Genomic DNA, 27,857 nt, shown 5'->3' with positions numbered 1-27,857 from the left:
GGCTGGTAGCTATGTGTCAGACATCTCAGGTCTAGGAGGGAAGGCAAAAAATAAGCAAATAGACAAAGTATTTACAAACGCTCACAATTTTCAGTGAAGGAAGCAAAAGAAGGCAGAAAGAACCTTTCTAAAGAGGCAACATCTGAGCTGAGACTTGATGTATAAGAAAGACCCAGCTATTTAAAGAGTAGGGAGATTTCCAGCAGAAGGAACAAGACAAGCAAAGTCCCTGTGGTGGGAAAAGTTTGGCCTTTGTGAAGAGCCAGTGGGACTGGAGAGGAGGGGGGCCAAGGGGCTTGAGGCTAAAGAGGGAGTGGGGAGCCAAGACTTTAGGACCCTGTATGGCCATAACGCAGAGTTTAGGTTTTCCTCCTCTATGACCGAAAGTTGGTGGGAAAATTTAACAGGGGAGGCCGGTCCTGTCATCTGGTTTGCATGTTAAGTTGGTCACTTTAGCCCCTATCCAGGTGAGTATATTAGAGAGGCAAAGTGGGGAGGCCAGTGAGGCGGCAGAGCCCTGGGATGTGGCGGGAGCAGAGAAACTGGAAAGAAGGGGACAGACTTAATATTTTGGCAGCGCAATTGATGGGACTTGCAAATAGATTGGATGTGGGGGAAAGGGAGGAATTCTAGGACCGTTCCCCATTTTCCTGCCTTGAAAACCACTTTTTGTGCCACAGAAGTGAAAGCAGGAACTCATCTATTCAACAAAAGTTTATTGGGCACCAAGTCATACATGAAAAATTGCACCAAGGATGTGCTGTCTGACTTGAGTTTCCCAGAACGCCCACCCCACAGATGGCGTAAAGAAATACTGGTGGAGGGGTCTGAATTTAGTCCTAGTCCTGGCCCTGGCCTTAGCAGCTCTGTGGCCCTGGGCAGGCGACCAAATGTCCCTGGATCAGTTTCCTCCTCCATAAAGAGGCAGTAATTAACAGTGCTTTGGACTCATACGTGGTTGTTGGGGGAGTAATCAAGTCGCACGTACGAAGGAACTCCATCACGTTAAAAGCTCTGTAAAAACACCAGCTGAAGTTATTAGGCTTAACACGTTTAATGTCTATGAACTGTTCCGCCTTCGAAAGTGTTAGCTGTCGCAAAGCTCCATTTGCCTTAAATAAGTCAGGGAGAGAGTGTTTCACAAAACCAGGAATACGAAGATGCTAAAAGGCAGGTCTCACTTTGTCACTGCCTTTCTTAAAACCCTTCAGCATGGTTCATTGTGGTAGGCAACACAACAGTCTCCCTGGAGATGTCTATGCTCTAATTCCTGGAAACTGTGAATATATTATGTTATATGGGAAGGGGGAATTAAGGCTGTGGATGGAATTAAAGTTGCTAATAAGCCGACCATGAGATGGCAAGATTGCCCTGGGTTATTCGGGTGGGCCCAATGTCATTCTCTGGGTCCTTATAAGTGAGAGAGGGAGGCAGGAGAATAGAGTCAGGGTGGGGGCATCTGATGATAGAAACAGAGGTCAGAGTGTTATGATTGCTGGCTTTGAAGATGGAAGGGGGTCATGGGCCAAGGAATAGCACGTGGAAAAGCAAGGAAACACATTCTCTCCTAAGGCCTCCTAGGAACCTGGCCCTGCTGACACCTTAATCTTAGCCTCGTGAAACCCACTTCAGACTTCTGACCTCAAAAACTGTAAGCTCCTACATTTGAGTTCTTTTAGGTCACTAGTTTGTGGTAATTACAGCTGCAGTAGGAACCTAATACACTCACCAATTCCCTTAGGAAAACGTTCAATATGTTTGGCATCGCACACAAGGCCTTGTGGGATCTGGCGTCTGCCTCTGTAACTTTGAGCAAGTTTCTTAACTTTCGTGAGTCTCAATTTCATCATCTGTAAAATGGGGAGGAGAAACCTCTATAGGTCTGCAGTGAGATTAAATGGGAGGATATATTTCAAGTACCTAGTAGAGAGACCAGCACACAGTCCATCATCATTTTATCATTGTCATTATTATTACCATGGAGCAATTGACTGGGAGTTAGGAGGCCCTGGTTCTGCTCTCCTCACTAGGGCTCTGTTTTCACATTTGTAATGAAGAAAACAACAACAACCTGGGGGTTTGGCAGCCTCATCTCTCCCCTCTTCCCCACTCTTTCCTGGCCACTGATCCTCATTCGCTTCCACAAACATGCTTCTCTCTCTCTGATTTCCAATTTTGCACGTCATTCCTTTCACCTGGAATGCTCTTCCCATCCCCTTTACCAGACTAGCTCCCATTTCCTCCTGCCAGTCCTTGCTGACCCCAATTAAACATGGTTAAACCCCACTGTTATGAATTCCCAAGGCATCCTAAACTTCTTCCTCTATCGTAGTACTGATATTCTTTTTTTTAAAAGATTTTGTTTATTTATTTTTAGAGAGAGAGAGTGCAAGTGAGAGAGACAGCACGAGCAGAGGGGAGGGCAGGGGAAGAGGGAGAGGGAGAAGCAGACTCCCCGCTGAGCAGGGAGCCTGATGCAGGACTTGATCCCAAGACCCTAGGATCATGATCTGAGCCGAAGGCAGATGCTTAATCGACTGAGTCACCCAGATGCCTATATATATACATATATATATATATTCTTAATATTTTTTCCAATAGCCTGAAATATTTGTTTGCCATATTTATTCTTTAATATGCTTGAATTAGGCATCTATTTTTCACTCCTATGGAAACCCAGTTTTTCAATGCCATTTACTGGTTTATGATGCCACTGATTTATGATGCCACTTCTATTGTACATCAAGTTAAAACACACACACACACACACACACACCTGTACCTGTTTCTTGGATCCCCATATTATTCCATTGATATTTGCCTCTCGGGTTGAGAAAGTCTCTCAAAAGTCCTGGTTAGATTTGATAAAATACACATCTTTTTGATAGTGAGTCTTCCTGTCCATGAACATGGTATATCCCTCCATTTATTCAGGTCTTCTTTAATGTCCTTCAATGTTTTGTCATTTTACCTATGAGAATATAAACTCTGCAAGGGCAGATACTTGTTGGTTTTGTTCATTGCTGTATCAAAGAGTCAAGAATGAGGCATGCCATAGACTAGAGGCTTAATAAGAATTTGTCATTTAGTAAAACGTTTTGCATATATTCGACATATTCTTACATAACTTATATTCTGTTACTAAGAAACAGACAACACGTTTCTTTAACAGTTTCTAATCAGCTATGGTTGGCATATAGATCCCAGGGCTGTGGAGAAGGGAGGCAGAGAAAGGCAGGGAGCCAATTCAGGGTGCAATGATGAATAAATTGCTACTTCAGGTTACATTCAGTGGAGAGATCGGATCGGATTTGTGTTCTTCACAAATTTGTGCTCTTCAACTGCAGTACCAAGAATGAACTCCAACAGATAGGGCAAGAGTGGTTACTGGCAGACTGGTCAGAAGGTTACTACATGTGTTGAGGTGAATCCTGGCATGTAGTTGGTGCCCAAGAATTAGAGAGAGTGGCCGAGAAAAAACAAGTGACTGATTGGCCTCATGACCAACTAAGCAAATGACAAGGCGACTTAGTGAGGTACCAAGTAAGGAAAAGCTGACAACTTTACAGACTGAACGCTCGTAGGTCTAGCGAAAGGCAGCTGGAGGAGGCGCTGGGCAGTCAGTGCCCGCCGAGGGCAGCCAGTCTCTGGCCAGGTGCGCCCCAGGGTCGCGGAAGAGAGTGGCTGGGAGGGAAAGAGAGAGAGAAAGGTCGAGCGAGTAAGGAGGTCTGGGCCTCTCTGGCGCGCAAGACCTTTCAGGGGCTGGGATCGGACACTAGCCTGCGAACCACGCGGCGAGGAGGACCCTTGGCTCATCCAATCAGAGCGGCGGGTCCGGGCGCCCTCCGTCGCCTTGGCAACGGGACGCACAGGCTTGAGCGCAGCGAGGTGGCGGTTTGGGTCTGGCCCTCGGGAATCGTACCATGTCGCGGCCGAAGGTAGGAGTGCCAGGGGATCCAGATGCTTTCATCGTCCTTAGAGAAGGAAGGGAGGCCACGGAGGCATTCCTACTTGGGGGGGTCCCCGCGGAGTGATTCCGGATAGAGTGGGAGAAAAATGACGAATACGGAGAAAGGACTTCAAACTCCGGTTGACCGCGCGCCGCCGGAGGTGCTGCGCGAGTCCACCACTAGGCTTGCTGGCGGGAAAGTTAGGAGAATCTGGGTTCTAAACTGTACTCAACGATTTGTGTGACCCTGGGGGAACCTCAGAATTTTCGATTTCCTGACCTGGAAAAGCTCTTAGAGATCCGTTCATCCCGCCTCCCTCTTGCCTACCCATCCATCCATTCGTAACACATTCGACCTAAAACGCTAATCAGTGCCTTCTTTAAACTGAGCCCAGTGCTGACCAGTAAGGACACAGGTGAATCAGACAAGTCCTTGTCCTTTAGGAGTGCACGGGCCAACTCCCCCACTTTAAAATGGGAAAAATGCGACCCAAAGAGGGGAAATGAATTACTCTAGAATCCAACACTCCCCCCAACTAGCCTGCTTCTTATCCCGTGTTCTACTTCTCATGAATTGGCACCCCCATTTCTTTAAGTCCCTCTCACAACAAAAAATGAGTGATTACATTGGGCCCACTCAGATAATCCAGGATAATCTCTCCATTTTAAAGTCAGTTGATTATATCTGCAACCTTAATTTCCCCTTGTAATGTTATCTATTTACAGGTTCTGGGATATTAGGACATGGACATCTTTTGGGAAACATTATTTTTTTAAGATTTTATTTATTTATTTGATAGAGAGAGACAGCCAGCGAGAGAGGGAACACAAGCAGGGGGAGTGGGAGAGGAAGAAGCAGGCTCCCAGCGGAGGAGCCTGATGTGGGGCTCGATCCCAGAATGCCGGGATCACGCCCTGAGCCGAAGGCCGACGCTCAACGACTGAGCCACCCAGGCGCCCCTGGGGGAACATTATTATGCCTACCACAATATTCTATCATGAAATAATTGGAAAATCAAATTTTAAAAATATTATTTAAAATAACTTTACAAAATCAAATACCTATAAATAAATTTAATATAAAATGTCCAAGATTTCTGTACTGAAAACTAGAAAATATTATGGAAAGAAATTAAAGAAGACTTAAATTAATAGAGATAGACCATATTCATGGATTGGAAGACTCAATACTTGATGATGTCACTTCTCAAAATGATCTGTAGATTCAGTACAATCTCAATAAAATCCCAACACACTTTTTTTGGTAAAAATTAGCAAGCTGATTCTAAAATTATATTGAAGTGCAAATGACCCCAAATTGCAAAGACAATCTTGAAAAAAACAAAGTTAGAGGACTTCCAGTACCTGATTTCAAAATTTACTAGAAAGTTATTGTAATTAAGACAGGGTGGTAGCAACATAAGGGTAGACAAATAAAACAGTCTAGAGATGGACCTACATTTATACAGTCAACTGAATTTTAACAGAAGAATCAATGCAATTCAGTGGAGGAAGGAAAAGTTTTTCAATTTTTTAATTTTTTAAAGATTTTATTTATTTATTTATTTATTTATCTATCAGAAAGAGAAAGCACAAGTGGGGGAGCGGGAGGTAGAGGGAGAAGCAGGCTCCCTGCTGAGCAAGGAGCCCGATGCAGGACTCAATCCCAGGACCCTGAGATCATGACCTGAGCCAAAGGCAGACACGTAACTGAGCCACCCAGACGCCCCAGGAAACATTTTTCAACCAAAGACTGGATAAACATATGGAAAATAGAACTGAAAACATGAAAGAGTATAAACGATATATCAAAAAAGAGTAGGACACCACTAGTGCTGGGGGAGTTGGAGGGGCTTAAATGTACCTCTAGGTTAAGAGTTCATGTGCTTTTGTAGGGGCTAATTTCTGTCAGTTTCATAAAACAGTATCCTCTATCCTTTCCACTGGCTCTTTGAGGAATAGGATGGTGTGGTAGGCAGAATTCTAGAAGGCCCCTAGATCACCTTGTAGAATTCCCTCCCCTTGAGTGTGGGTGGAGCCTGTGAATTTGATGGGATAGTTACTACCATGATTGTATACTATGCATCATATAGGACTCTATTGTGGCTGATCTGGAGTGGGGAGGGTTGGGGGTCAGAGGGATGAGCTCCTGCTGGCCTGGGGGAAAGCAAAAATCCATGTTGTGAACTAGGGGGCCATGTTGAAAGGAACTGCAGGGGGCCTCTAGTTGCTGAGGGCAGTCCCTAGTCAACAGCTAGCAAGTCAACAGAGACCTCAGTCCTGCAACCCAGAGCAACTGAACTCTGCCAACAATCTGGATGATCTTGGAAAAGGACCCCAAGCCCATGTATGAGAACCATAATCCAGGCTGTCACTGTGGTTGTAGGATTGTAAGACCTGGCCAGAAGATCCAGCTAAGCCGTGCCCAGACTCCTGGCCCATGGAAAATGCAAGACATAAATGTGTACTATTTTAAGCCACCAAGGTTGTTGTAATTTGGTGTGCTTACTCATAGAAAACTAATGCCAATGACAAGTCTGTCCAAGTTGCAATGGTCATCCTGTACAAGACCAATTTTGATTTCTTTTTTCATACCTGCCATTGGGAATCAGTCTTACTAGGACTAAGGGCCAAACTGTTTTAGACATGGTAGAAGCAAAATAATGCCCAACCCCCACCCCCTGTTGAGGATTTGAAAGGTCCATTTTGGGTGGAAGAAATTAACTTCTCTCTGAGTCTTTGGCCCAGCCCCCTTCTGGATCATGGACCTAATCAAACATTCAAGTTTCCGTTCCTTCTCACAGAGCCTGCTGAGTTCAGCCCTCAAAACTGGGGTTCAGGGTTGGACCTTTGGAGCACTGAAAACTAGGCATTCACCCGACTGCTCATGCCTGTGGAACAGTCCTGTAAAGTGGGTTCTTGAATACTTGTAGATTTATTCCGAGGACCAAGTTGCTGGGCACGTGCTGACCAGTGTGAACTTGGCCAGGCTGATCTTTCATGTCTCAGGATCTGGTTAGTGTTGTGTCTTATGGATTGAGCATTTTCAGATCTGCAGTAAATCGAGCTGGGAAGGCAGGGTGGGTATGCAGAACCAGTTACATTGCTTTCCTTTTGTCCTTGCAGAATCAAAATTACAAGGGCCATGGATTGCCAAAGGGAAAAGAGCGGTGAGTGGTCCCACACCATCTAATAAACACAGAACTAACTAACTTCCTTCCTTCCTTCCTTCCTTCCTTCCTTCCTTCCTTCCCTCCGTTCTTCCTCCCCTTTTTCCGTCTCTCCATCCCCCTTCTTTACTTCAATAATGATACTGATAATAATAATAATAAACACCCACTGAGCAGTTACCATGTGCCAGGCTGTATTAGCTCCTTGAGTCCTTACTACAATCCTTTGAAGCAGATACCACTACCGGGTCCATTTTATAGGTGGGGACACTGACGCTCAGAGCGGCTAGGTAACTTGCTCAAGACTGTAGGATCAGTTCATGGCAGAGCCTGTTGGGTTCCAGGGCCCATGTTGTATCTACCCACGCCCTCCTGCCTCCTTCAACAACCATGTGATGACTTGATAACCCCAATGTCCACGCTGCCCCCATCTGTGCTTCCCTCTGCGGCAGTAACCTGGGTGTAGACTTTACCGAAGTTTTTTTGTGGGGAGTCAGAAGAGGTTACATCGCATGCACTATGGCACAGAGTTTAGATATGTCTATTCTATTTCATTAGATATTTCTTTGCTTTCTAATGTCACTTCTGGCAGCACCGCCACCGAGGTGGGCATGTGTGGTCTCTGACCCGTCCGTCATGCAGCACTCTTCAGGAGCTGACCCTAAACTTACACGCCTACTCCCGCCCCAATCAGACAAAGGGCACGTCAGTTAATGGGATCTGTTTTATTAGGGCAAACACCAATTAGGAATGTGTTAAGCTACAAGTAATAGGAAACCCAACTAACAGTAGCTTTAAAAAAATTGTAATAACTTTGCTCATGTAACAAATAGTCTGGAGGGCTGGTGCAGTGGTTCAACACTGTCAGAGCTTGTGTCTCTGTGATGGTCTTGACCTTTTCCCTATGGACACCAAGTGGCTGCTACAGCTCCAGCCTTCATGTCAAGATCAAGTTGGGAAGAAGTGGGGAAGGAAGACTCAAGCCACAGCTCTTTCTCTCTTTAGTTTAATCAAAAGAACCAATGCTTTCCAAGAACGCATCCTCTTTAGCAATCTTACGTTTTTACCTTACTGACCAGAATTGTGTGACATGGACCCTCCTGGCTGCGTGAGGCTAGGACTATAAATTACATGGGTGATGTTATACCATTATTATTCTGCATGCTGCTTTTATCACACAAAACTCTTATTTTCAGTATTTATTCCTTGTTGGTGTGTGAAACTCTGATACGCTTTAACTACTGTATGTGTGCCATTGTGTACCACCAGTTATTTCTCTACTTCCTGTTGAAAGGCCTTTAGGCTGTGTCTTAGTATTGATTTCCTCCAGAAGCCGAGCCTGAGACAAGGATGAGAGAGCAGTTTATTTGGAAGGTTGGAAGGTGATTCCAGTAAACATTGGTGGGGAAGAGGGGATGTGAGACAGCTAAGGGAAAGAAACCAATAAAAGGTGCATTACTGATGGGTTATTGCAGTGGGCAGGTGGGGCTCGGTCCCACCGGGGATTCCTAGGAGATAGTACAAACGTAGGGCAGACTCATCCCAACGGAGCGATGAGAGGCTGGAGGATTTATCCATCAACTCTAGTTGTCATTGGTTGTGTGCTGTTGGGGGAGGGGCACTTTGGATTCGATTTGAGCACTGGCCCAGCAGACTCTGAGGGCCAGAAAAAGCCCTCTGGCAAAGAGCTGCCCTGGGGTGGGGGGGTTGGCAGTGGAAAGCCCTCTGATTGACTAGCGCAGGAATGGAGAACGCCCAAGGGACAAGGGTGGCCCATCGACTGTGTGCTGCAGGTTATTTCTATAAAAAAATATAAGTAGTTACAAAATGAGCATCCCTGTACATGTAATGCCCAGTTGCATATGTAGGGTATCTATCTGGAGTATAGAGTTAGGAGGGAACTGCTGGGTCTAGAGTACGTGCTAATTCAGTTTTACTGAACAGTGCCATGTGGTTCTCCAGAGTGCCTTCTACCAGCCCAGGAAGAGCTTCCAATTTTAGCACATTGTTGCCAAACTTGGACTTTTAGATTTTTGCCAGTCTAATGTGTATGAATAGTACCTGACAGTTCTAATATGCCAAATTGTTCTCTAAAATTTCTCCAGTTTACAGTTCCATCAGCATTATAGGATAATTATCATTTCCCAATTCTTGGGAACACTTGGTATTTGTCTGATTTTAAACATTTCTCCCAATCTGAAGGATTCTGAAATTGTATCTCTTCATTGTTTTGGGTTAAATTTTAAAGGCTCCTTACTTTACTATTTTAGAGCAGTGGTTCTTAAAATTTGAGCTCAGTAGGGGACAGGAGGGAAATCTGAAGGGGGAGAAATCAGAGAGGGAGACAAACCATGAGAGACTATGGACCCCAGGAAACAAACTGAGGGTTTCAGAGGGAACGGGGGTTGTGGGGTGGGAACACAGGGTGATGGGCATTAAGGAGGGCACGTGATGCGATGAGCACTGGGTGTTACAAGCAACTAATGAATCATTGAACACTGTATCAAAAACTAATGATACAGTGGCTAACTGAACATAATAAAAAAATTGAGTTCAGGATCTCTTTACTACTTAAAAATTATTGTGGACTCTTATTAATTTTTGTGTGGATTTTATTTATCAACATCATATTAGAAATTTAAAATGATAAAATTGAAAAATATTTATTAATTTATTTAAAAAGCAACAATGTACTCTACCTGGTAGCATAAATAATGTATTTTTATGAACTGTAGCTGTGTTCTCCCTCCCCCAAATTTACTAAGATGCGTAGTAATTGTTTTTACATTTTTGTGAATTTCTTTAATGTCTGGAACAATAGAAAACATCTGGCTTCCCAAATCTTTTGGATTCAATCTGTTGTGATATGTTGTTTCCGTTGAAGAATAGGAGGAGAATCCAGACTCACAAAGATACGTAGTTGGAAAAGGGAGGCCTTTGTAAACCTCTGAAAGGCTTAGAGACCCTGAGGAATTCTGGGACCACCCATCAAGAACCGCTATTCTAGGGAACTACAATATGCATCCTTAACTCATCACTGTCTACCCTGAATCAATATTACACCCCTTCTGCACAAGAACCCTAGCATAGCACGCTCTGTTTACTCCCCTCTGGTCCTTCGTGCTGTTATTTTTGTCATGCATTTAAACACTAACGAAAGTTCTTCAGGCTGAAGGAAAATTATACCAGATGGAGACTCAGACCTACAAAAGGAATAATGTGTGGAGAGAGAGAGAGAGAGATTGTGTTTCCAGAGACCGTAAGCCCTTTCCTCTGACTAGCAGTTAGGTTGGGGGCTGATCATTCGATGCCTCCTAGAGCTGAGTGGAACAGGGGCTAGACTGAAGCTTTAAATACACTGAGTTCACTCCAAGCCCAGCCTCCTGTACTGCTGTTTTGAGCTTTTGTCCTGGGTGGGGGCTGGACGGCAGTTCCGTTTTTTCTGGTTGTTTATGGTTTTGGGGTTCATTTTTGGATTCAACTCTGGCAGGGCTGCCTGAATACACACACCCCATCAATGTGCAGGAGTATGGGTTTTCTCTCTGCTTTACTGTGTTCTCTCCTGCTTCTTTCTTTCTTTCTTTCTTTCTTTTCTTTCTTTCTTTCTTTCTTTCTTTCTTTCTTTCTTTCTTTCTTTCTAAGGTTTTTTTTTTTTAAGATTTTATTTATTTATTCAACAGAGATAGAGACAGCCAGCGAGAGAGGGAACACAAGCAGGGGGAGTGGGAGAGGAAGAAGCAGGTTCACAACAGAGAAACCTGATGTGGGGCTCGATCCCATAACGCCGGGATCACGCCCTGAGCCGAAGGCAGACGCTTAACCGCTGTGCCACCCAGGTGCCCCTAAGGTTTTTTTTTTTTTTTAAGATTTTATTTATTTATTTGACACAGAGAGAGAGGGTACAAGCAGGGGGAGCAGCAGGCAGAGGGAGAGGGAGAAGCAGGTTCCCACCAAGCAGAGAGCCTGTGGGGCTCGATCCCAGGACCCTGGGATCATGACCTGAGCTGAAGGCAGCTGCTTAACCAACTGAGCCGCCCAGGCGCCCCAACTACTGCTTCTTTCTTAAGCATATTTGCTGCAGTGTTGTTTTGGTTTGGTTTGGTTTTGGAAGCGGGGTGATAGTCCGGATTTTGATTTGGTTGGCCACCCTACGTATTGTCTAAGCTCAGCTGCTTTCTCCTGGTGCCTGCAAAGTCTCTCCACCGCTGGCTCATTTCCTCCACGTGCCCGCCCTCGGCACCCCCAGACCTAGAAACTGCAGCATCGCTCTGCTCCCCCAGGAAGGGCTTGTTTCTCTCTGGAATCAGTTGGTCACGTTTCCTTTTATCCATTCCTCTCCACTAGACCCGTAGTCAAGTGTGATATTTATTTTGTACATTTTTCCCCTTTGTTGTGACTATAGGACTTTCACATGCTCTTACATTGTAACCTGTAGCAGAAAGCCTCTCCTTGGTATTTTAATTTCCTAGGTTGTTGGGAAGGTTGAGTATCTTTTCACATGCATACTGGTAAGTTTTCTCTTCTGTGACTTGCCTGTTCATATCCCTTAGGCAGTTTTCTATTGAGTTCTTTGTCTTTTTCTTAATGATTTGTAGGAGCTCTTTTTGTACTTGGTCCTAGTGTCTTATGGATTGTAAGCATTGTAAATATTTTATCTTAATCTATAGCCAATCCTTTAACTTTATTTGTGGTATATTTTGTTACAGAGTTCTGTTGTATATACAGAAAGGTGCATACATCATAAATTTACAGCACAATGAATTTTCATTAACTTAATATGCAGGAAACAGAACATCACCAACACCCCAGAATGCCACTCATGCTCTCTTCCAATCATTCCCCCACAAAAGTAGCCATTATCCAGACTTTTAAAGATGTGTTACATTTTTTTAAAATTAAATACTGACTTTGAGATAATTGTGGATTCGTATGCAGTTGTAAGAAATAATACAGTGAGATCCCACGTGCCCTGTATTTGGTTCCCCACAATGGTAACAGAGAGTGAAACTGTATAGTACAGTAAGGAAAATTCCCACCACCACAAGGATCCCTCGCGTGACCCTCGTATAGCCACACCCACTTCGTCCTCCCTCTGCCTTCTCCCACAGTCCAACCCCACCCTGTCCTTAACGCCCAACAACTGCTCATCTGTTCTCCATTTCTATAATTTTGTCATTTTTAAAAGTTATATAAATGGAATTCTACGGTATATAACAACATTTTGGGATTGGCCTTTTTCACTCGGCATAATGCCCTAGAGATGAATCTAGGTTGAATGTATAAATATTTCACTCCTTTTTATTGGTGACTATTATTCCATCATGTAGATGGACCACTGTTTGTTTAACCGTTCACCTATTGAAGGACATCTGGGTTTGTTACCAGTTTGGGACTATTTTTTTTAAAGGTTATTTAATTAATTAATTTATTTATTTGTCAGAGAGAGAGAGAGCACAAGCAGGGGGAGCAGCAGGCAGAAGGAGAGGGAGAAGCAGACTCCCCACTGAGCAAGGAGTCTATTGTGGGGCTCAATTCCAAGACCCTAGGATCGTGACCTGAGCTGAAGGCAGACACTTCACCGACTGAGCCGCCCAGGCGCCCCCAGTTTGGGGCTATTATTAATAAAGCTGCTACGAACATCCCTGTGCAGGGTTTTGTGTGATCCTGAGCAAGCGTCCCGTTGCTTTGTCTTGCAGGGAGCAGAGAGCATCGATCCGATTCAAGACCACTCTCATGAATACTCTCATGGATGTCCTTCGCCACAGGCCAGGATGGGTGGAAGTAAAGGAGTAAGACACCTCCCTACCCCACTCCCTGCCAACCTTGTCCCTCCTTCCCTTTGCCTCACAGGTCCTTGTCTCCCTCTGTTTTCTCCCAGTTCCCCTGGGTGGCTGCTGGGACTTGTCCCAATTGAGCTGTGATAGGGACCAACATTTATTTAGCACTCAAAATGTGTCAGGCGCCTTACAGATGCCCTCTGTCTTATTTAAGCCTTACAACCATCCAGCAAGATATGATTACGTTCAGAGGTATTAAGCCAATTGTTGAAAGTCACACAGCATGTAAGTGTCTGAGCGTGGGTTCACACCCGGTTCAGCTGGATTGTTCCACAGCCAGGGTCCTATAGCTCTCTGGAGAATCAAGGAATGCAGCCATCACTCCACTAGCTGGCTGGAATTTTCCAGTGATGGCAGCTCCAGGTCAAGGGCTGCTCTTCCCTGGCCACTTACTTCCCTGGCCTGTTCTGTGACCTTGAACAAGTTACTTGACCCCAAGCCTACATTTCTTCTTCTATGCTGAGCCCTAGGGATACCGAGATGAACAAGCATCCAATGCCTGGCCCATAGTAGGTGCTAATATAAGTTAGGGTTAAGGTTTGGGTGCATGTAACAGAGACCCAAAGTAAAAGAGGCTTTGACAGACTAGAACTTGATCTCTCCCATTGAAATCCAGCTGTAGGAAGTTCGGAGGCGGTATAGAAATGTGGATCCACCCGCTTCCATCTTTCCATTCTGCTATACCTTGAGCGAGGCCCTTGTCCTCGCTGTCTAAAGTGGACAGTCTAAGCTCCAGCCTTACATCCAGAGTCCAAGCCACAGTCGGTAGGAAGGAGGCAAGAAAATGCCTGCCCTGCTCTTGAAGAACACAGCCTAGAAGTCGCTCACATTGGCCAGAACTTAGCTTAGCTGCAAGAGAATCTGGAAAATGTCATCTTTATTTTGGAGAACGTGATGACATTTTCCCAGATAAATGTTGGGAATCCTGTTACTGTAGAGAAAGGGAGAGAATAGGTATGAGGGGTGAGGGCAGCCAGCTACCCTGACATGGCACCCAGTGAATATTGTTGCTTAACAGTAGCTAAGCCTGTTAGACGCTCTTTAGCACTCTACATGCATGACCTCTGAATCATTGAGCAGACCTTCTGGGAGGTGCTGTCATCATACCCATTTACTAGAAGTGGGAAAACTGGACACAGAAGAGCAAAACCCGCCATGTTTGAGGTCACTCGGCTTGTCAGGGCTTGGGCTAGGACTGCACCGGTCAGTCTGTGTGTGGAGTCCCAGGCTCGTCTCCACCCTGTTCCAACAGCCTCTCCGTGAATGAGGAAACTAATGAGTAACTGGGGGAATCCATGATTCCCATTGCCTGGGACTGGAGTCTAGACTCGTCCACACGGAACTTCAGTTACAGCTGTAATTTTTTACTGAAGATGTTGGAAGCAATCATGGCGGCGTTGTTGTCTTTCCCGCCCCCTATTCTTCAAGTGCTTTGTCTCTGCCCCACAGCTGTGGCATCAGATTCCGTAGATGAGCCTGCTGTCCTGTCCCTCTCTTTAGTGTGGTGGTGAAGAAGCAGGTGGAATTCGGAGTCGGGCAGGCCTGGGTAGGAATCCCAGTGCTGCAGGGCCTTGGCGATCAGGGCCAGCCTCATCTGAGGGCTCCAGACTGTTGTCACCTTTGGAGGCTGCTCTGAGGAGTCAGTGAGAGGAGGGCTTTTTGGACCGGGAAGGGCTTGCAAATGTTACCTAACTGCACTGCTCAGTAATGTGGGCTGGGGGTGGGAACAGCGATGCTTCCAGCGCCCAGGCAGGTCACATGATCAGGTGAGGCTGGCTGGTTGTCTCCGTGCTGGAGGGAGTGATGGGGACTGTCATCTGGAGAGGGCGCGCCCGTCTAACTCCGAGGCCCAGAACTCCCAGCACGGCTCAGGCCGCGACCTTTGTTCCCCCCACCCACAGTGAAGGGGAGTGGGATTTCTACTGGTGTGACGTCAGCTGGCTCCGGGAGAACTTTGATCACACCTACATGGACGAGCACGTGCGGATCAGTCACTTCCGGAACCACTACGAGGTGAGCTGGGGAGGCTGCGGACTGAGTCGGCCAATTCATGTCACAGGATGTGGCAATGAGCAGCGGCAGGAGTGCAAGGACCAGTGTGGAAAAGTGGAAGGGAAGGAGGGTGGGGGTGGGGAGCACGTGCCCAAGATCCGTGAGGCGCTAAAGAGTGTGAGAGAATAAGGGTCTGGTACCTGCACAGACTGCCTTGGGGTGGGGACTGAGGTCACAGTCTGGTTGGCATTTCAGCACTGGAGATGGGTGGGGCAAGGGCTAAGGAGCAGGATGTTTGAGCCGTATGATGACTGCAGGGGAGAGGCAAGTTGAGCAACTGGGAGTCTAGAGATGGGAGGGAGGTCTGGGAGGAACCAGAACACAAAGATGGGACCGGAGGAGCCAACGATGCTGAGATCTGAAAGGTTAGCACAGCTTAGCAGTTAGAAACATGAACTTGGGAGTCAGACAGGCGCAGGTCAAATCCTGGCTGTGCCTCCGTTGGCTGGGTGACTCTGGGCAACTGACTTAACCTTTCTGAGCCTTGGTTTTCCGGCCTGTGAAGTGGGGATTGCTATAGAACGGCAGGCTCTCAGAGTTACTCTTACTGTGATTGTTATTGGGTGGGTGAGAGGCTGCGGGGGGCCAGCTGCGGTGGTGGGGCTGGGAGCTGGGGCGGGACAGTGGGCACAAGCACTCATGGCCTGCTCGCCCACCTTGCTGCCCAGCTGACCCGCAAGAACTACATGGTGAAGAATCTGAAGCGGTTCCGGAAACAGCTGGAGCGCGAGGCTGGGAAGCTGGAGGCAGCCAAGTGCGACTTCTTCCCCAAAACCTTTGAGATGCCATGCGAGTACCACCTGTTCGTGGAGGAGTTCCGCAAAAACCCGGGAATCACCTGGATCATGAAGCCTGTGCGTGCCCAGGGCCGGGAGCAGGGGGAGGGGCAGGGGGGAGGGGGGCTTCCCAGGCACCAGACAGAGCAGGGGTCCCTCCTGGCACATCCCGAGACAGAACTCTGCCTGGCAATTCAGCCTTAGGTTCGGCCTCCCCCCGAGGGCTGACTTCATCTCCTCTTTGCAGTGTGTGGACCCAGCAGCTATGACAGCTAGTACACAGTAGGTGCTCAATGAGTGCTTACTAGATGAACAAGTGATCCTCAGGACACCAGGACAGGGAATCCAGAGGCTTGCTGGAGCTCAGATCCCCGCCTCTCTTCCTGACGGGAGAGGGATGGTGGTGGCCAGGCCATGCCAAGCACGTTACCTGCACTGCCCGGTTCTCAGGCTGGCCCTTGGGAGGAGCTATTACCTCATTTTAAAGATGAGGAGACTGAGACCCATGTATTCAAACATTCCATAAATACTCACTGAGCACTTGCCATGCGCCAGCCATAGACCTAGGTGCTGGGGACGCAGCCCTCAGCGAGTCGAAGTGGGTCTCTGCCTTCCTGGGGCTAGATAATACAGAGGACGAATGTGTGTGTCAAGCTGTGCTAAGTGTCAGTAGAGAGGAAACAGTAGGAGGCGGCCCGCTGCCCAGAGGCTTTTCTGAAGGGAGACTGGGCTCCGAGGCCAGACCCTTTAGTACAAATACTGCCTGTGCCACTTACTAGCTGTGTGACCTCAGGCAGATTACTTAACTTCTCTGTGCCCCCGTTTCCCCATCTGCAAAGTGGGACTGCGGTACCTGTCGCGTAATGTGTGTGTGACTAAATGAATTACTGCAGGCAGAGCACACACAAGGCACCCTGTAAGTGACAGCTGCTGTTGTTGTTATTGTTATTAAAAGAATTAGTATTGGCTGTGGCCTGAAGGAGGCAGAGGGTCAGCCTGGACAAGGGCAGAGGTAGGGAAGGGCATTCCAGGAAGAGGGAACTGCATGCAGGAAAGCCTTGCATCCAGAGGTAGCCCTTCAGGGATCCAGAAACTGAATGGAGGGGACGGGTGGCAGAGTACCCACCAGCCCCTCGGTTCTTCCTCATACCAGGCCTGCTTTCTCACCACAAAGCCACCAGAGCCTTGAGTGGCATCAGCAATGCCCCCTACTATTCCCCGGGCTTGGGAATGTGCCAGGCCCCAGGAAGGGAGCTGTGGGGAGCAGAGTGGGGGCAGCCCTTCCTTGTGCAGCTGGGAACTAGGGCCGGTGTTGGCTGATGCACAGTCAATAGCACAGGTGCTCGGACGGGCAGACGAAAACCACAGATGCTCCCAGGATGCTCCCAGCCGGGTCCCAGAGCAGCATTTGCTGAGGCCTCTGGCTCCTGTTCCTGGTGAGGCCTGCTGGGAGGCTTGCATCGTCTTCTCTGCAGCCAGAGCAGAAGGGGTTAGGCGGAGGAGAACTGCAATCCACTGGGCGTTCTGGCTCCCAGCATTATCCTGCCAGACAAATGGTAATTTGTGCTAATTGGGAAGAGCAATCGCATATTAAGTTGATTCCTTTCCCAGCCCACGGCCTTTGTTAGAGGCAGACACAAGACGGCTGTAATTAAGGGGCGGCATCTTGGCTGCGTCCCTGCAGAGCTGTGACACCCTGTCTGGGGTGCGGAGAGTGGGTGCTCTGGGCTCTAACTCTGTCCCCGCTGCTTATGAGCCGGCTGACCCAGAACAAGTTCCTCACCCCTCGAAGTCCGTGTCCTCGCCATGGGTAAAGTGGAATTCGTGAGTGTGTCTACCTGACAGGGCTGGGAGAATCCGGTGAACTCATAGCATGTTACACGCGGGAGGTCTACAAGTTATACAAAGGGCTTGGCACTTAGGGGTCCAGTCATTGCCCAGCTTTACTGTGATTTCTGGGAGTCCAGGCAACACCTTCTCTCCCCTTGCCCCTGGAAAGCAGTAGGCCAGTGTTCCCCAAACCCACAATGTGCCCGCAGTCATCGGGCATCTGGTACAAGGCGGAGCTGATTCAGCAGGTCTGTGAAGGGCCGGAGAGCCTGCATCTCTAACCAGCTCCCAGGGGAGGCCCTTGCTGCTGGTCCCCGGACCACACTTTGTGGACTGAGACTGTGGAGGAGTCATTCTCAAACCTGAGAGTGCGTGCGAATTTTCTGGAATGCTTATTAAAGCCCCTCCTCCATCCCTCAGTGTCTGATTCCATAGGCCTGGTGTGGGGCCTAAGAATTTGCGTTTCTAACAAGGTCCCAGATGTAGCAGCCAGGGTTCTCCGGAGCAACAGAACTGTGTGATCCACGGGGCTAGAGTATTAGGTGGGGCAAAATCAGTCAACAAACCCTGTTGTTTGGATTCTTTTGGGGTAGGGAAAGTGTTAAAAAAAAATAGGACATTACTCCAAATTTAGAAAATAAAGGGAAAAAAAAATCTCAAATCCCTCCACTCTTCCCACAAGGCTTGTCTCTGTGAGCCGGGTTGTCCTCGAGCACCCACACGCCAGAGTTTTCACATAGTTGCTGTGGCGGGGCCAGGGAGGGCAGCCACTGGGCCGCCTTTTCCCTCCGGTGTCTCCTCTGCATGGCCCCCTAGGGCGTGCTGAGTCTTCATCTTCCTCTCAGCGGCAGCAGAGCAGGGGCGACGAGGGGGCGAGTTGGACTCAGAAGGGAATAAGCAGCATCGTCCCCTCCATGCCACCCTCAGGGACCCCTCTTCCCACGGAGCCTGAGCCCCAGTCCCTCTCAGAGCTTTGCCAGCACTCTCAGAGTATAAGAACAAGCCCCTGGCTTTGCCATTTAAAAGCCCAGGTGATGTAAAAATTGCATTGTTTCAAACTTCTTTTCCATCTGAACATTCTCCCCTCCCACCAGCTCAGGCCCTCTGGGTCGGCAGGAGGTAGGCAGGACCCAGACCACAGGACCACGCTTGCTTGTCTAGCCTCCCCACGTGGCTGGGAGACAGGGTCTGGCTGTCAGGGCTCAGGCCTGTCCATCAGTCCTGGGGCCTGTCCTTCGGTCCCTGCGTGTCTGCAGATCTGATTTAACACTTCACTCAGGGCCATGAACATCCCGGGCAACCACTAGGCTGCTCCCAGCTCTGGGGGCCTCTGTCCAAGTTGCAGGACAGGAAGAACAGAATTTAACCTTCTGTTTCGCAAGTTTTCTCCACCAGAGCTTCTCAGATCTTTTCAGTGCAATGTCCTAAGAGTCGGGGGTGCTTTGGGCAGCACATAGCAGAACCCCGACTAACGGGAGCTCAGACAAGAGGGCAGGGGCTCTGCACTGTTCTCACGTCATGGGTTTCTCTGGCATCTGGCAAAAATCCTGTTTCACACTGTCACAAAGGAGTGTTTTTAAGAGGCTAAAGTAATTTGATTATAAAAGGAAACAACTATATTGAAAAACAGTTATCAAACAAACGGATAGTCTGGGTCCTCTGAGAAACAGACGCCAAGGCACGATTGAACATTCTGGGAGTTTTGCCTGTAAGGAATAGGGGGAGGCAAAGGGGAGGGGGGAGCTGGGACAGTTGTCAGACCCCCAGTGAGGGAGAGGGCAGAGGAAGAGAAGCACCTAGAGGCCTCAAGGAGGCTTCCAGCCAGCGGAGGTCCCTGTCTCCCCGGAGTGGGCCAGGCTTTGTGTCCCAGCCGTCCTTGGTCAGTGGCAGGAGCAGCCCCTGCAGGGGAGCCAGGCAGGCACAGGGCCAACGGCAGTGAGCACGGTCCTGCTGTTAGAGACCAGCTAGAACGTCTCACGACGGGCACACAAACTATGAAATGTTTTTTTAAATTTGATTAATTTATTTGACAGAGAAGGAGAGAGAGAGGAAGAGAGCCCAAGCAGGGGGAGCGGCAGGCAGAGGGCGAGAGAGAAGCAGGCTCCCTTGCTTAGCCCGACGCAGGGCTCAATCCCAGGACCCCAGGATCATGACCTGAGCTGAAGGCAGACGCTTAACCGACTGAGCCACCCAGGCGCCCCTTCTTTATGCCATAGCAGTTTCATTAAAAACTAAAGACAGTCTAATAGCAGACCCATACTTACCATAATTTCAAAGTCATAATGAGCATAAACATTAGTTTGAGATACCGGCAACAACCTTCATGTGATATAAAAATAACTGAGATGTTTTGAAAGTAAAGTCGCAGGCGTGGCTAATATTACTATGGTTTGTTGTCTGCATTCATAATGGAAGGCAATGGGAAAATCTTAGTGTAAGATGAAAAATGCTCTTCTCATTCAAGTTTACAGGCGCCAGGACATTTCCTTTAATGATGAAAGGTCAGCTCCAGGGGTGATCGAACAACCTTGGTGGGCAGCTCACCAGCATCATCAATTCCCACCCCAGTGGATTCGCTGCTCCTCTCAGTCTCAAAGCGGCTGCCACACCCTTAGCTTCGCTTCCTCGTGCCTCTCCCTGCCGCAGGAATAAAGGAACACCTTGATCTTGTGTCCCTTTTGAAGAAGACACGAACTTCCCAGAGGTCACTGCAGCAGACTTCCCCTGGCACGTGCTGGCCCGTGCCTGCACCGGTCACGTGGCAGCAGGGGCGTGGGACCACCTGGAAGGCTCAGACTCCCAGAGGCCAGGACCACCGGGAAGAGGTGATCCAGATGGGGTTCTGTTGGGGGCGCCTGGCTGGCTCAGTGGGTGGAGCCTGTGATTCTTGATCTCGGGTCGTGAGTTCAAGCCCCACCTTGGGGGGTAGAGCTTACATTCAACGAACAAAAAAACCAAATGGGGTTCTGTTGGCAGAGAAAAAAAGGGAATTGTTTTCCCCTACTCAGGGTTGCTGAGTAGACCACCAACCACATCTGTAACACCCAGCAAATGCCATACAATGAATGCCACGTGATGAATGGCCGGCAGGGGCAGGGCAGGCAGTGGCAGCGGGTCAAGGGCCATGAGTGGCCCCAGGGGGTGCAAAATCAAAGTAGGGTTCATTCTAATAATCCATTCCTATTATTTTCCAGTTAATTTATCTTTTTAAAAAATAATATTTTATTCCCAAGTCATCAAGACCAATACTGCCAGGGCAGGAGCGGGTCTGTTGTGTGAGTCTGTGTACTGCCTGGCATGTGGCCGGAGGTGCTCAGCCTCGGGCTGGTGAAGCACGGATTTAACTCCCTGGGTTTGTCACCTACTGGTTGGGTAACCTTGAACAGAGTGCTTGGCCTTATTCCTTGGTTCCCTTGGCTGCAAAATGGGGATAGTGCTAATGCCTACGCAGAGGATTTTGGGGGAAAGCTTTAACGAGGTGAGGTGCGGAAATCTTGGTGCCTGGCACGTAGGAAACACCTGCCGTTGTTATAAACCATTCCCCTGACGGTAGTGTCCGGGTTCTGTTGCCACACCCTAAGACTCAGGGGCTGGAGACAAAATCACGTCTTATTCAGCCCCCGAGCCTCCAGTTGGGGCAGCGCCTGCCAGGGAAGGCTCCCGGCTGCTGCAGCGTCTGCTGGGACTGCTCCCGCGAGGGCTGGGGGATTCGCTTCCAAGCTGGCTCGCGCACTCGGCTGGCAGGCTGGCAAGTCGGTGCTGGCTGTTGGCCGGGAGCTCCGCCAGGGTGGAGGGCTGGAAGACTCAGTTGCCCTCCGTGGGGGCCTCTCTGTATGACCTGCAGGGCGGCTAGCTTCCAAGGGCAACCAGGCCCAAAGACAAAGCTGCGTGGAGCTGGATTGCCTTGGATGACCCAGCACTGGAAGCCATGGAACGTCACTTCTGCCGTATGCGATCAGTAGAGACAGCCCTAAATGCTCGCCCGGATTCAAGGGGAGGGCACATCGACTTCACCTCTCGACGGAGGGTGGGGGTAGCAAGGTTCTGGAAAAACATATGGGACTGGAAATATTTCTGTGACTGTTTTTGCAAGCTACAATCTGTTGGAGCTAGATAGTAGGTGATTTCCCGTCTTAACAACCCTGATGCATCACCACGCAGGAAGTTTATTTTCCACTCTTGGGGATTCTTCCCTTAGGAAGGCATCTCCTGGAATGGGCATGTTTGCTAACATGCTAACAATGGTTCAAACAATAAAGACATTTTATTGCCTCAGCTAACAAGAAAGCCGGAGGTAGGAAGTTCCAGGTTTGGGGATGGGCTCAAGGATGCCGTTAAAAGCCCAGGTTCCTTATCTTTCTTACCTGTCTTAGCACTCTGTGTTCTCTGTGTGTTGGCTTTCTGCCATCAGACGTGTCACCGTGTCACACCATGTGTGACAGCTATAGGCCTCACCTCCTCAGACTGCAGCATTCAAAGAAAGAAGGAAAGGAGCCAGACATCTCTCTGTCTCCCTCCCTCCTTCTCCCTCCCTCCCTCTATCTTCCTCCTCCTCCTTGACTCTGATATTTTTTTTTTGGGAGAGAGACAGCCAGCAAAAGAGGGAACACAAGCAGGGGGAGTGGGAGAGGAAGAAGCAGTCTCCCAGTGTAGGAGCCCGATGCGGGGCTCGATCCCAGAACGCTGGGATGGCGCCCTGAGCCAAAGGCAGACGCCCAACGACTGAGCCACCCAGGCACCCCGACCCTGATATTTTTAAGAAGGAAGAAAGTCATTCTTAGAAGCCCCGAAGCCCCAAGAGGATGTCTCTGTAGGTCTCATTGGCCAGAATTAGTCACAAGTTTCCCGAGAGCTGCGAGGGAGGCTGACAAGACAGGTGTGTGGTCTTTCCAGCCTCCGTGTGACAGGTGGGCTCTGCGGGCCAGAGAGAAGGAAGGGAATGACTGTAGGGAAGGCAGCCAACAAAGGTGGGGGTGCAGGCTTCTAGATCAAAAGGCAGGAGCCTTATAAAACTTCTCAATTGAAGTTTAGTAAACAATATGCTTGAGTTATGGGGGGGCAGCTTGGTAAATTTTCACGAGGTGAGCACACCTGAGTAACAAGCACCAGGCCATAGACAGAGGAGTGCCAGCCCCTCAGCAGCTCCCCCAGACCCTCTCCCACCCACTGCCCTTGGGCCCTAACAGCATGCAGCACGTGTCTGCCTGTGTACTTTGTATCAGGGGAGACAGGAGGTAGACCTGCACTGGGCCTGGTTTCTCTCCGCCAACATTATGTTCGCGTGACCCATCCCGGCTGCCACGGGTGGTCGCACATGGCTCGCCAGCCTGCTGTAGACTGTTCCACCGCGTGAGTCTACCCCCTGGGAATTTCAAGGTTGGAGCCACTGTGAATCGTGCTGCCGTGGACGTCCCTGTGCGTGTCCATGGGTGCCCGGATGCACGCGCTTCTGCCGTGTAGGGGCCTAGGAGAGGACCTTCTGGGTCCCAGCAGGTGCTTGTGTTCAGCTTTAGGGAAGCTGCCTGTTTCCAACGACGTGCTCTCCCACCTGCAGTTGTGAGTGACAGTTTCTCCACAGCCTCACCGTCACCTGCTGTTGTTCGTTTTTCATTGTTTTAATCTTTTACCAAAGATTTTATTTATTCATTTTAGACAGAGAGAGAGACAGAAAGAGAGGAAGCCAGGAGGGGCAGAGAGAGGGAGAAAGAATCTGAAGCGGACTTCACAATGAGCACGGAGCCCGATGCGGGGCTGGATCTCACCACCGCAAGATGGTGACCTGAGCTGAAACCCAGAGTCTGACGCTCAACCCCCGAGCCACCCAGACGCCCGTATTGTTTTTAATTTTAACCACTCTCAAGGAGCGCTGAGTGGTATCCTCTTGGGGTTTTCATTTGCATTTCCTTGAGACTAATGAAGTTGAGTGACTTTCCATTGTTTCCATGGGATGACCTTCTTCTGTGAAGTGGGTTTAAGTCTTGCATGGCTGTGAACTGTGAGAACCGCTGATGTGCACTGATGAGTTGCTTTCCAGAATAACGGTGCACAGGTGGCTGCCCCTGAGACCTCCCAGTGCTCCACGGCCATGTGGGCACCCCATCTTCTGGGTGTACATAGCCTCGAATCAGGCACACAGCGCTGCGGGCAGGGTGGGGCTGGGTTTGGGCTCCCACTGCCCCCATGACTGGGAGCCCTTCACGCAGTGGGCAACCTGGCCAGCCGTGCCCGACCGCTCTGCCTGCCCCTGTGTTGTACAAAGAGCCTCACACTGGCCAACTGGGCCGTGTTCAGAGGAGAACAGAGGGAAACGAGAGTTTGCATTCCCCGGGTGCCTTACTGCTAGAGAAAAGACGACTCAGGGGGACCTGCTCAGTGGCTACAGATGATCAAAGCGCTGTTCTGGGGCCCAGGGATTAGATTTGTTTTAGGAGGCCCTACAGGCCAGAGCCAGGTTGGCAAATTTGAGCTCAACACAGGTTAGCTCTATGAAGTCTAGGTCACTGTGATAGCATCGTGCCCAGCACACGGTAGTCACCTAATCTATACCTTTGGGATGACTGATTTATAGTGTTATCCTGCAACAGATGGGCTGCGTCAGGAGGTGGGGGAGGGTAGCGAGCTCCCCGGCACTGTGGACAGGCCAGGCCAAGCAGGTGACCATCATAGAGGGATTTCACAGGAGGGAGCAATGCCTTTGGTGCTGACTGCTCTGCATGATATTAAAGATGTTTCCAGCCCCTAGACTCTGAAGCCATGAATTATCCATGCTGGGATTCAGTAACGGCAGACTGATCAGTATTAGCTGAAGCAAAACCTAATTAGGAAGGCAAATTGATTCCCAAAAAAAAGAATTGGATGATGTGTTCCCAAGACTGTTAGAAATGGTTTTTTAATTGTCTGCTCTTTTGTATTATTCATGCCATTGTATGCCTTTGTGAGCGAAGTCGGCCTCTCTCTCTTCCCTGCTTCCTCTCCCTTCCGCCAGGCTTAGTGCCTTCTCTGGGGCTGGGCCCCATGGCGCTGGGCGCGGCCATTCCTCTGAGAGCTGGAAGCCCATGGGGAAGATAGAGACAGAGAAATGGTGGGTTGGTGCCCCAGGCACAGGGGCCAACAAGGAGCCACACAGAGCTGAGAGCTGACCTGTCCGCACTCACCTCCACCCCAGGTAGCCGGCTCGCAGGGGAAGGGCATCTTCCTCTTCCGGAGGCTGAAGGACATCATGGACTGGAGCAAGGTAAGCTTGCCTCTCCCCCTGGCTTCCGAAACCTCCTTCTGCCCTTGCTGCAATGAGGGGCCCTGCCCTCCCCGCTTCAAAGCTTGGAGGGCTGGCAGAGAAGCTCTGGGGCCCCCAGGAAGGGGGTCTCTGAAGCCAGATTGCCTGGGTTTATTTTTTTATTTTTTAATTTATTTGACAGAGGGAGAGGGAGCACAAGCAGGGGAAGAGGGAGAGGGAGAGGGAGAGGGAGAAGCTAGGCTCTCCACTGAGAAGGGAGCCCAGTGTGGAACTTGATCCCAGGACCCTGGGAACATGACCTGAGCTGAAGGCAGGTGCTTAACCGACTGAGCCACCCAGATGCCCTGCAGATGGCCTGGATTTAAATCTTGATTTTGCCCCTTAAGGGCTGTGTGACCTTGGGCAAGATACTTCACCTGCCTGTGCCCAAGGACATGGGGGATAGTAGTGACAGCACCTGGTGAGGATGCGATGAGTTAATATGCCTTAATCTGAGAACACGGCCTCTCTACCTGGGCCTCCTGGTCACCTGTTGGAGAGAGTCCAGCCAACTCTTCCTGTAGATCCTAGGCTGGGCCTAAGGTCGCTCCCTCCCTCCCCACCACCCCATCCCTACCCCCGACACGGGTGTAGCAGAAATCCTGGTTCCAGTCCTGCCTCTGCCACTCAACTGCTGTGTGGTCTTGGGAAAATTGCTGAACCCCTCTGAACCTTAGAGATGCTAACAGTGCAGGGTGAGTGAGAAGAGCGGGATGACCAGCTCCTACACGACCAGCACCTCCTTCACGAGCTGGTACTCGATAGATGAATTTCCCCCTCCCCTGTGTCCTCATTCCTCCCATGGAACGGCAGGGTACTGCGGGAAAGAAGCTCGCCAGCTTAGAGGCCCCGCCAGCCCGGAGCGCGGTCAATCCTTCCGGCAGCCATGTGAGTACAGGTAGGGGGTGGTCTGGGGCCCAGGAAGGGAAGGCCCGGTTACCTTGGGGTGGGGTGACAGTAAGAGTAGAAAATTCCGCTCCGGGGGCCGGGAACCCTGAGTTCCAGGGGCTCCCTGTCACGGGGCTGTTGTGTGACCTCACCAAGTGTGTGACACTTGCCTTTGGGCCCCGGTTTCCTCACAGGTTATGTGAAGGGGGGCAGAGGGTGAGAAAGGGCACTGCGGACGTGAGGTTCCGTACGGGTTCGAGAGAGGGCATTGCAGCCTTCCTAGGCTGTGCTGGTGGGGAGCGGACTCGCAGGCAGAGAAGGGGCCGGAACGTCCTTGGGCATCTCAGAGGTGCTGTAGGCAGCGCTGACCAACGGAACCTTCTACAGAGGTGGGACGGTGCGCGCCTGTGCTCTCCCCGGTGTGGCGACTGCTAGCCGCGGGTTGATATAGAGCGCCTGAAAAGCTGCTGGTGCCACTCGAGGGCTGGATTTTAAATTTCTTTTCCTTTCTTTCTTTTACATACGTAAAATTTACCATTTTGGCCACTTTCAAGTGTATAATTTAGTGACATGAAGTATATCCACACTGTTGTCCAACCATCACCACTGGCGTCCACCTCCAGAACTCTCTCATCTACTTCCAGAACTCTGTCCCCAAGAAACACCAGCTCCCTATTTCCCCTTCCCACCCCAGCACCTGGCAGCCACCCTTCTATTTCCATCTCCGTGGATTTGATGACTCTAGGGACCTCATCAAAGTGGACAGTCGTTGTCCTTTGTGTCTGGCTTATTTCACTTAGCATAATGTCCGCAAGTTTCATCCATGTGGGAGTATCTAATTTCAGTTACTTTTAATCAGTTTACATGTAAATGGACAGCACAGGTCTGGAGGTTAAATGCCGAGGCTCTGGGCCCAGCCTGCGGGTCCACTTCCCAGCTGTACCACTGCACAGCTGTGTGACCTTGGGCAAGTCACTCCCCCTCTCTGTGCTTCCGTTTCTCATCTATAAACCGGGATGGCATGAGTACTTCCCTGAAAGCGGTTGATATACCCCGAGGAGAGTACCTAACAAAATGCCTCCTACACAAGGAATGCTCCATAAATGTTAATAATAGTTATTATTACGACCAGGATGCGAGAAGTTCTGATGACCAGAAGGATGAGATCCCTGTGGAGAACTACGTAGCTCAGCGCTATATCGAAAATCCCTACCTGATAGGAGGTGAGATGGCCGCCTCTGCCCAGAACAGTGTCTGTGCTGCTTGGCTGCTCTCACCTCCCCGAGCTACATCCTCCCCTCCCTCCCCCAGGAACCCCATCCTTTCTCGTGGTTTTAAACACCCCCCAGATGCCAGTGACCCTGGCTTTCTGTCTCCAGCTGAGACCTCACCCCGACACCTCGGATCCTGATGTCCCACAGCCTGTGGCCCGCCCTCTTGGGGACCTCCCAGCAACTCAAGCCCAACAGCGAGCCTAAAATCCGACCTCGCCCTCCTCCTGCCATGTGGCTCATTCCCCAGCCTCCCCACATCCCCGGCCCTTCCAGCCCCTGGTTGCTAAGCCAGAGGTCGGAGACCATTCTGGCCGTGTCCCTCTCTCCTCCCACCTCTGCCCCCCATCAGGCTCCCACGAAGCTCTTGAATCCATCTGACCACTTCCATCCCCCTCCCATCCTCACTGGTGCCCACTGCTGCTCTGGTCCCCTGTGCTCCGTTCCAACCCAGTAGCCAGGGGGACAAGACACCCTTCAGTGGCTTCCCATGGTTGGCAAAACACAATCCAAAAACTGCGTGTGAGCTGGCCCCTGCTGACCTTGCTGACCTCACTGACCTCACCGACCTCGTCTCCTTCCACTCCGCCCCCTCTGGGCCTCTGCACCGGCCGTTCCTCCTGCCCCAAGCCCTGATGTCTGCCCCTCTGGGTTAGGTGGGCACCTCTGTTCCTGTAGGTCACCACTTCTCCATGAAGCCTTCCTTGACCCCATGTCTTCGGCCTTTCTGCACCATTTCTTTTTTAAGATTTTATTTATTTATTTATTTATTTATTTATTTATTTATTTATTTGAGAGAGACAGAGATAGG

At 49.7% G+C, this 27,857-nt stretch overlaps 1 protein-coding gene across 4 annotated transcripts in view; it reads left to right on the top strand.

Moving 5' to 3' along the window:
* The first annotated feature begins 3,861 nt into the window (after nt 1–3,861).
* The window catches only part of TTLL9 (tubulin tyrosine ligase like 9), a 37,800-nt gene continuing 13,804 nt past the window's right edge, over nt 3,862–27,857 (top strand). For 3 of the 4 annotated variants that reach the window (XR_004619433.1, XM_002918305.3, XM_034640066.1), the window contains exons 1-8: nt 3,862–3,938; nt 7,076–7,119; nt 12,816–12,908; nt 14,858–14,969; nt 15,677–15,862; nt 24,780–24,848; nt 25,701–25,775; nt 26,908–26,998. Coding sequence is in view for 3 of the 4 variants with exons in the window: in XM_002918305.3 (XP_002918351.1) it covers nt 3,924–3,938; nt 7,076–7,119; nt 12,816–12,908; nt 14,858–14,969; nt 15,677–15,862; nt 24,780–24,848; nt 25,701–25,775; nt 26,908–26,998 (685 nt within the window). In the remaining variant the exon portion in view is untranslated. Of the gene's footprint in view, nt 3,939–4,332; nt 4,366–7,075; nt 7,120–12,815; nt 12,909–14,857; nt 14,970–15,676; nt 15,863–24,779; nt 24,849–25,700; nt 25,776–26,907; nt 26,999–27,857 lie in introns of those variants that run through there. The other variant, XM_034640067.1, reaches the window with a different exon arrangement.

This window comes from Ailuropoda melanoleuca, chromosome 13 (assembly GCF_002007445.2).
Source record: "Ailuropoda melanoleuca isolate Jingjing chromosome 13, ASM200744v2, whole genome shotgun sequence".
NCBI lineage: Eukaryota > Metazoa > Chordata > Mammalia > Carnivora > Ursidae > Ailuropoda > Ailuropoda melanoleuca.
This window is presented reverse-complemented; position numbering and strand designations above follow the sequence as displayed.